Below are 10,013 nucleotides of genomic sequence, written 5' to 3' on the forward strand. Positions count from 1 at the left end.
TCTTTTAAATGTTCACTTCAAGATATTTAGCTACACCAAAGGATTTGCTAATGAATTTAAGCAACTATTTCTTCTATAACTAAAGGTAACAAATAGAAATCAAAATCAATAATTGATGTAAAAATGACTTGAATGCATGGTTTCAAAATTCAATTTGGCTTCTCGTCTCATCCATGGACAAGGCCAAGTTGTCTCGGGTGAGTCAACTTATCTTGGACAAGATAAACTCTTTAACTCAGTTTAAAATGATTTATTCTTATATATTTAAATGAAAATAATTATAACTTTTTAAGAAACGAATGTACATTAGAAGATGTTTATTAATAAAATCACGCTTTATTTATATGATAAACATTTAAATTATAAAAAATTAATTATTTTATTTAAAATATAAAAAATCCCAATTGACTCGGCGGGGATTTTCAAAATATCATTGGAGACATCTAGTTCATCTTGTGAGACAGTGTGAAATCTAAGACATACTTCAAATCCATCTCATTACTTAACGATATCAAGATGACTCGGGCAAGTCATCTCAGGCTCAGCCGAGATTTAAAACCATCCTTGAATGCCCAAGTCTGAAACCTCTCAAGGAATGCACGCCATCAGCCTGAAAAAACGGGCGGAGGGGTATGCCTAAAGTGTTGCACATTACAAGTCTTGATAGAAGTATATGTTAATTAACATAGCAACGATTGTAATTTCAATGTGAGGTTAGGCTTTGGGATTGCATTACAAGTCGCAGGCTGGAACGAAGGAGAGTTGCTTCAAGTGGACAACCAATGTAAAAATTACGTCTAATCTCTTTGCATGGAATCCACATTCATTGATTTTGACTTTTGTCAAGGCAGTAATGGCTCAGGACTTCAATTTTGGGATATTTCTGACTCCATTTCAATGTACTTAATAAATTATTATAATTTAAAAATAAGAATCGTGAAAAAATGACTCCCCCACGTGGCATATTCAATTGACTCCCTCTGACGTGACATGTGCTACAGTAGATCTGTACTACATGGGATACACAACTGCACTTTTTCTGGGGATGTGTATCCCGAGGAGTACAGATCTACCGTTCTCTCACGTGTCACGTCAAGGATGTTGATTTAGTATGCCACGTGGGGGAGTCATTTTACCATTACTCTAAAAATAATTCTAAATTATAGTCTTGAACCTACACAAAATCTAGATAAATAAAGATTAACTGGGCGAAAAAAGAGAAAAAAAATTCATCCTCTAATATGATCTTAATCTATCATAAGATAGTTTTGAGTATAAATAAATGGAAGTTAAGCTTAATGAGGGAAGTGCAGAGCATAAAAGACAATAAAATCCTCCCATGACTCGATGGTTAATGTTAAAATCAAAGAGTTGTTCACAGTATGGCAATTCATACTCACAAAGAGAAGAAAAAAAAAATGACAAAAGGAAGCAGTACTAAAACTATAGGTGTTGTGTAATTGTGAACTTCGGGGATGATCATTCCAAATTGAGCACGTTGTGTAATCTTTGAATGTTCCGTGTCTAGGATTGTTCATGATGTTATATCTCAAAACTTCAAAATCCTTAGTTGGTTTTCCTTAACATGACTAAATAAGACCGATGAAATTAAAGCCTTGGAGCTAATGTTCTTTAACATTTAGATGTCATCTTTGGTGCAACATCAAATTTATTGATACCAACATTTGGATACCGATTCTCAAAATTGATCATAAAATTGTAATTATAAAATTCAAAAAACCCATTACCTATCTTCACAGTTAAGTAGCTGCCTCTTCAAGACCTCGTTCTCCTTCCTTAATTTCATAATCTTCTGCTTAAGTGTTTCAACATGACGATTTGAAGTTGAGTCCCTTTGTTGTTCTTCCAACTTTTTTCTGCAGATCATCACTGTATAATACAAAAAGTATATATAAATATAAAAATGTTCCATGTTGCATCCAAAAAAGAAGATAAAGGAAATAATGTTTTCAACGATTTTGTCCATTAAGTACATTGTGTAAACCAACCAACTATCTGTTCCAGAGAGGGAGAACAATGAACATAAGAGGATCACAGAGCTTAACTAGGGTATGACACACCCGAGAGTGGAGGAAAATATGCACTCAACACTCCCCCTCACCCATAAGGGTGGAAAGAATCGAACCAGTGACCTATACGAACCTAGTGCTCTAATACCATATTAACCAACCAACTACTCCAAAAGACTGATCTGTTGGAGAGAGGAAGAAATATGACTATAAGAGGGTCTTGGATGTCCAGAAAATTGCCAATCCTGCTAGCACCCACATAGGGCGACTCAGTTGAGCTACTTTCCACATACTGAGTCGGGAGTCGTTATAAAATCAGCGAGTTGTTCATAGGCATTTTCTTTCTAAGATCCACATACCCAAAGACTGGTTTAAGGACAAAGTGTGAGTTTTTGAATATTGCTATAGGACTAAAAAGATTAAGGGTAATTTACCAAAACATGCACTGAAAATTGAAAAATTACCAAAATGGTGCACTATTCAGTAATTTACCATTTTGGTAAATAAATTATTTGACCAAAACGGTAAATTTTGAAATGAACAGTAATTTTTGTACCAAAAATACCCTTTTAGCTTTGTTTTATAAAGAGTCATGATTTTCTGACTCCCCCTTCTGACACACTCCCCATACTCTCCTGAGGTGGTATGTGCTAGGACCATAGATTTTTCCCTCGGGAAACACAACTGCACATCCCCATAAATATGTGCAGTTTGTATCCCGAAGGAAAAGAAATCTATGGTTCTAGCACATGCCACGACAGGAGAGTATGGGGAAGTATTTCAGAGGAGGGTAGTGAGAAAATCATTACTCTTTTGTAAAACAATATACATATCACCTGTCTAAGTAAACAGATAAAAATATCACTGTTTTGTAATCTAAATTCTTCCATTGTGATGTTTTTCTTTTAAAGCAAACATCATTGTACAGTTGTACTAACATCCCCCTGATATTTCTATCTGTTTACTTACACAAGGGATATGTATATTGTTTTATAAAACAACAAACCTAAAAGGTATTTTTGGTACCAAAATTACTGTTCATTTCAAATTTTACCATTTTGGTACTTTTTCACTTTTCATGTACCATTTTGGTAATTTTCTCAAAGATAAATCTTTGATAACAAATCTGTTACCCTGCATTCATATATAAAGTTACCCAAATAACAGAACATGGCATTGTCCATAAAACTTGTTACTCTCGGTGCATAGAACTCACATTCCTTTTCTGCAATTTGAAGCTTCTTATTCAACTCATTTTTCTCTTCCTGTTCAACTAACAGCCAATCCCTTAACTCCTGAATTTCCTGATGATCTGCCACAATAACATCAAGCTTAACCACAAAGTTCAATTTAGAAAAAATGGCTTAGAAAATGTTACAAAATAAATCCCTTAGAACCTTACATTTTGATCCCACATCAGCATGAACCTGATCCAATCTCTTAGTAAGAGCTTCTATATGGGTCTTATGAGCAGCCAAGTCTCTTTGAAGTTGATTTATTGTTGCTTCATTTGCTGCTTGTTGCAGCCGAGAGCATCTGAAATGGCGCACATCATAATCTTGAATGAATGAAATATAGCTTACCAATTCTCTGGATATGTAGGAAACTCACTCACCTAATCTGTGCCTCTAATCTCCACTCTTCGATGCGTTCTCTTGTTTTAGCAATTCCACTGCCTTCCTGTAATCCTGCTTAGCAGTTTTCAGCTTTTTGTTTTAGTTTTTTTGTTTTTTGTTTTTTCTCTTTGTTTTACTTTCTTTTGGGATTACTCCTAGATTCCCTCAACCCATACACCTCTACTCTAGTTCACTCATTCTAAGAATATGTTTTTATTGACTACCCAACATTCAGCTCCATAAAACTTAACTCATCTTAGTGTTGTTTTGTAAAATTTCTGTTTGTTCAACTGATACAAATCCCTTACAAAATTAAAATGAATAAATTGCATTAAATTATTCTTTATAGTAATTATTGTAAGATGAGAAGTTTGGCCATCAAATATACCTTCTTAGGCCATTCCAAAATCAAATCATGAATCAAAGGCAATCTAGAATGTAAATAAATCACATTTTAGAATAAAATTCCTTGAAAATTCTAGCACTGGTCTTCAATGATTTCCAGGACTGGTCCTCAATGATTTCCAGGAATAATCTCTACAAAATCAATAGATTGAGATAGCTCTACCTAGGACTTAAAATGGGACAGATTTTATTTGAAATCCGAGTGCACTGAATCCGAATTTAGCAGTTTTGGTCCCATCAAGTATATCTGAATTAAAATATAGTTCGGATAATTCAGATATGGGTTGATGTCCCTTGAACAAAGTTGGATCCGGGTCGGATACAAATCCATTCCTATATCTACCACGATCCGAATGATATATTAGTTTGCAAGTTGTATTTTTATATTTTTCAAGTTATTTTCCATCAACCAACAATAGTTGGGTGTAGTGGTCAAGACCTCTTTTCAAAATAGAGAGGTCTTAAGTTCAAGTCACCATTGACCACATTTTTGCAATTTTATTTGAAATGACCTTGCATGGTTTGGCATTATCCGACTCAAATCAATTAATTCGATCAAATCGGATCCGGATATGGATTTGATGAAAGTAAAATGGTAAGGATACGGTTTTAGCTATTAGGATCCGGATATGAATTCGAATAAAAAAATTGGATATGGATATGGACATACTCATATCCGGACAGTATCCGACCTGTTTTAAGCCCTAGCTCTACCCAACACCCTGTTGTATTGTCTCTAGTGGAAGTTCAATAACTATACATGGGTAGGGGACAGCTATCTCAATTTATATAGAAACTCAATGGTGTTAATTGGAATTAATGAAAACCCAAAATGGAAGATGTCCTCTTCCTTAAGGACTTATATGTACTACTTGAGGGCGAGAGAATTTTTACTCTCAAAGCCACATGAGCCATTTGACATGTGACGAAAAAGTCAAAATCAATAGAGAGAATATTTATCTCTCTTGCCCACATATCCTCTTCCCAGAAATTTTAATTTTAAGATTTCAAACCTCAAAAAGGGTCATTGAATTATCACATCGACAATCTAACACCACAACCTTCTAGATTTCATGAAAAAAAATTCAGATTCATAAAAAACAAAATATTCATATTTTTCTTTAGACCTTGATCCAAGGTGTTGAAAATGGACTGCTACCGAGCACCTAAATTTAAAATTAAAATTTAATGGTGAAAAATAACTTTTTTTTGAAAATTAAAAAAAAAAAAATAGAATTGCGTCCTCCACAACCCCGTGGCATTGGATCATGCTTTTGAATGCCACGAGGTGATGTAATAAGGAAATTTCCTCTTTTTTCATTGTGGGCTGAAGAGATTCTCTTTTTTTTATTGTCTTTTTTAGTCACCTATTAAACGGTTGTGGTGTTATGAGCAAAAAATACTCCTAAAGAGAATGTGCAAGACACTGCATTAGACATTTTGCTAACGTGGAGGTTTGCACATAACTATAAATGTTTTACACTTTAAAAGCCTCTCACAACTAGAAAAGCTTTTTTTAGTGAGGATTCATGAGTGATATTTTGCTCACATCCATTTGATATGTGGTTAAAAAAGACAAAATAAAAAAGGAGAGAAAATTTCTCACTCCTACATAATGAAAAAAGGAAATTTCCTGATTGCATCACCTTGTGTCATTCAAACACATGATCCGATGCCACAAGGTGTAGAGGAAAAAATACTATGAATTTTTTTAAAAAAAAGTTACTATTCACTGTTGAATTTTCATTTTAAACTTGGGTGCTTAGTAGCTGTCCATTTTCAACACCTTAGATCAAGCTAGGAAAAAAAAAAATGAATTTGTTTTTTATCTAAATTTTTTCATGAAATCTAGAAGGGTGTCATGTTAGATTGTCGATGTGGATTAGCATGTGGGCTCAATGACCATTTTTAAGATTTGAAATCTTAAAATTAAAATTTCTGCATAGAGGATGTGTGGGTAGGAGAGAAATTTTATGTATTGATTTTTTTACTTTTGCGCCACATGTCAAACGGTTGTGGTATTGTGGGATTTTCTCACAGCGTTCCAAGTAAAAAATCACTTACTTGAAGGCAAAGACAAGAAACCAAAGAGCATGGTCGACACTGAATTGAACAAGTAAGACCGCGGTGGCCAATATTTGACAAAGTGTGGCCGATTTGGTTTACTTTCATATAGGACAACCTAAATCTAATATTCATTCATCGTTAGAGAAAGTGTGTGCACCTTTGGAGATTGTGAAAACAGCTCCATAATAATATCTATGTCCATATTCATTCTCCATTGCAACTGTCGCACTACCAAAACTATCCTCATTATTTTTCTATTTCTTTTTCATATGAGCTGGACAGTCGCTCTTGATGTAATCATATTCTTTGCAATACTAGCATTGTATATTGCCACTCGCCTTTGATTTGGATCTACTCCTATTATATTTAGATCTCCTATCCAAAGTCTTTCATCATTGATTCCCTCCTCGAACAATCAACCCTTGCAAATTACCAACAAGATCCAGCCTCCTCCTAATATCGTTTGATAGGAACGCTGCCCTAACCTCTTCCAATTTCACTATATCTTTCCCGTACAAAAGTGTTTATTACCAAATTGTCTTAGATATCTGAAAATGAGGTAAGAAGAAAAAAGGGCTGTCTTTTTCCTCTAACTTAACATCAACTTTGTGCAATTGATCAAATATCTGGTTGAACACATTAATGTGTTCAAGGAGATTACACCCTCTGTCATCTTTAAGGCATATAATTGTTTTTTAAGAAATAACTTGTTGGACAAGCTCTTACCCATATGGAGATCATCAATTTAGATATCTAGGACCCTGCTCTCTTGCCCACAAAAGGGAACCGCTATTATGTACTTTTTATCAATGATCATTAAGGTTTTGTGTACTATTTTTGAAGCACAACGCAAAATTCTAAGAAATTTATTTATGTTCAATTTGCAACAATGGTAGATATAAAAAGTAATATTATTTCACCAAACAACATACTTCTAACTTATCGAAGTATTAAACATTGTTTAGAGTAATGCATGCTTGTATCTAAGAGAATCAAACCATTTAATTATTTTTCCACTTCACCATACCATCCCAAAACGTTAAACAATACTAAGATTCTAAACCTTTTTCATGAGGCAATACTTGATAACACGAAAGTAACATTACATTCAGGCTTCCATCATGGTTTTAAATCTCAGACGAGTCATCTCCTTATTGGAAGTATCAAAACAAGATTTCCATTGTGATTTTGCCATTTCAATAACTCTTCCAAGTTCGAGTAGTCTCATTTGAGAATTTGGAAATCTCAACAATTTATTAAAACTCGACGAAGTCAATTGGAATACATCAGTTTTCGTATTCTTTTCATTTATATCTATATATAATTGATTTTTAAGAATTTAAATGCTGGTGATCTATATGAAATGAGACTATTTCATCATAGCATCTAGCAATCAAGTTTACAACAGAAAATACAATTATCCATATCTTGGTGGGTGCTGAGTATTCCAAAGAGGGCAAGTTGCCAAATCATGGGATGAAATCATCCTATTTATCGGAATGGCACACATTCAAAACCATTTACAAAATCAGTATAAAAAAAAGTGATATTGGTAATAATCTATTTTTAAAACAGATAAAAAATTACATGGCGAAATACCCATTTTAGAGCAACTCCAACCGGTCTTTATATCTCTATATTTAGAGACAGAGACCTCCGAACCAAACTCCAACCAGTCTCTTAATTTCTGACACACCCTCTAAATCACTGTTCACATCTCTAGAATTGGAGACAAAGCAAAAAATAGAGATGGTCACTATTTCACTATTCATCTTGTACAAATACCAATTGTATAACCATCATTTTACATAAATGCCATTCTTAATTGCCTTTTTCAATAACAATATGTTTTAAACATAATTTTTGTCCCTTATTTATTTTCAATTATTATTATTCAATATTTTTAATTCTTTTTGTTATATATTTTAAACTCGGATTTAATCAATTGTTTGACCAAAATCGACAAAAAATTGTATTAAAAATAAGTTTGATCATGAATATTCTTTTTTTTTTTTTTTTTGTAATTTCCTTTTTGAAATAAATGAAATAAATTTAAATGTATATATTTATATTTTTCTACTAAACGTAAGATGATCAGACCAAATTTGATTTCTCATACAACCGGTGGATTTTTAGTTTTTTATTTAAATTGGGGTGTAAAAAGTAAAGTTGGGTTGCCAATAGCATTTTTTCTTTTTCTTTTTTTAATATTTAACTTGGGGTGTAACAAGTAAAGACTGGTTGCCAATAGCAATTTTTCTTTTTTTCTTTAATATTTAACTTGGGGTGTAATAAGTAAAGTTCGGTTGCCAATATCAAACTTTATACATTTAAGTTGGGGTGTAATAAGTAAAGTTGGGTTGCCAATAATAAAGTTTATTGTTTTTTATTTTGCTAATAGTGAATTAGAGACATGAATAGTGATTTAGAGGTTTCGTTTAGGTTCGGAAGAGAGAATCATCTCTAAAATGTAAGAATATGTCAAAATAGAGACTCTTACCCCTATGATGACTACACATAGTATAATGTATTTTATATTTAGGATATTTTAGTATAAAAGTATATTGTTTTAAAAAATTAAATATTTACCACAATAATAAAAAAAACCTAATTTGGTAACTGTCCCCATTCGAAAATTTTCTCTTCAGAAAAACCTGGACTAAAATAATAATAAAAAAAACAAGATTTCGTGCTCATTTAGAAAGTCAGTGAAAAAAAAAGTGATTTTGGTAAATAATTTAATTTTAAAACAGATTTAAAAAATATACATTGTGAAATACCCATTTTACCCCTATTATAAATGCACATAGTAAGGGGGTATTTTAGATATTCTAGTATGAAAGTACACAGTTTTAAAAAATTAAATATTTACCACAACAGTAAAAAAAAACCTAATTTGGTAAAGATTTTGGAATGTTTACTGTCCTGGTAATTTCGAGAATCAGTAAATTCCTCTATTGAAAAACCTAAAGTAAAAAAACCAAGCTTTCGTGCTCATTTAACGCTTCAATCTCTTTGTAAGTATGAAAGAAACTTACATCTTCCTTGGTGAGATGTTCTTCATTTACTTTCTTCATCTCTTCTTCTAAGCTTTGCCACTTGGAACGGCGTTCGAGCTGTTCCAACTCAAACAAACGATCAATCAGATTAGGGTTAAGAGTTTATATGAGCTATCTTTCATTTGATTGAGAAAGAAAATTTACCTGATCAGCCAGTTTGTTTAACAAATCAGTGTAAATCTTCATCAAGCGCTCGTTATCTGCAATAAAGAAGGATTGATCATCATCGCCATCATCATATATCAAATCCATCATCATGCGAATGTCTAACCTGTTTTGAGATTGTTACAAGTTATTTCGAGAGCTTCGCGTCGTTTAACTTCAGCGTTACAGCTTGATTTGAGAAATTGAATCTCTGTGTTACCAGATTTGAACGCCTGTTTATAGATATTGTGAGAAAGAAACAGATCTGAATCTGAATGAAGATTGATAGAAGGATCAACAGTTGGAAACCGTAGAGAGAGAGGTGACCGTACAACCTCGTAGATCTGATCGAAAGTGCCGAGCAGAGACTCCATTTCTTCCTCGCTAGTTGCCGCCATTATTTAACTCTTTTTTCAATCTTTCAAGAACAGTATCTGCATATGTATATACGGAAAGCTTTTCAGATAAATTGTGAATCTAACCGTAATTACCAATTAGGGTCTATTAAATACAAACATTACAAAACCAGGCATGTCTTTTTAATATGTTTACGAAAAAAGTTATATACCTGATTTCGTAATCTTTACCAAGAAAATAGTTATGAAAACGTGATGTGATGTTACCATGTACCGACGAATTTGCTTAATTTTCCATGTAAACTTACATTCAACTGAAGGGCATTAAGGTAAATT

The 10,013-nt window shown here is 32.9% G+C and overlaps 1 protein-coding gene across 1 annotated transcript; it reads right to left on the bottom strand.

The window, feature by feature from the left end:
- Window positions 1–1,651: 1,651 nt before the first annotated feature.
- On the bottom strand, window positions 1,652–9,811 carry LOC147392998 (4/1 protein short form protein). Its single transcript, XM_086456537.1, has 8 exons — window positions 9,657–9,811; window positions 9,449–9,554; window positions 9,322–9,377; window positions 9,157–9,234; window positions 3,670–3,718; window positions 3,433–3,588; window positions 3,247–3,342; window positions 1,652–1,890 (listed from the first exon to the last, which is right to left on the bottom strand). Exons 1-8 carry the CDS (start codon window positions 9,717–9,719, stop codon window positions 1,745–1,747), a joined length of 750 nt encoding a protein of 249 aa, XP_086312663.1. The 5' UTR covers window positions 9,720–9,811; the 3' UTR covers window positions 1,652–1,744.
- Between the last annotated feature and the right edge of the window lie 202 nt (window positions 9,812–10,013).

The sequence above is a fragment of the Akebia trifoliata genome, chromosome 10 (genome assembly GCF_017979445.1).
Source record: "Akebia trifoliata isolate Shusen 1 chromosome 10, ASM1797944v1, whole genome shotgun sequence".
NCBI lineage: Eukaryota > Viridiplantae > Streptophyta > Magnoliopsida > Ranunculales > Lardizabalaceae > Akebia > Akebia trifoliata.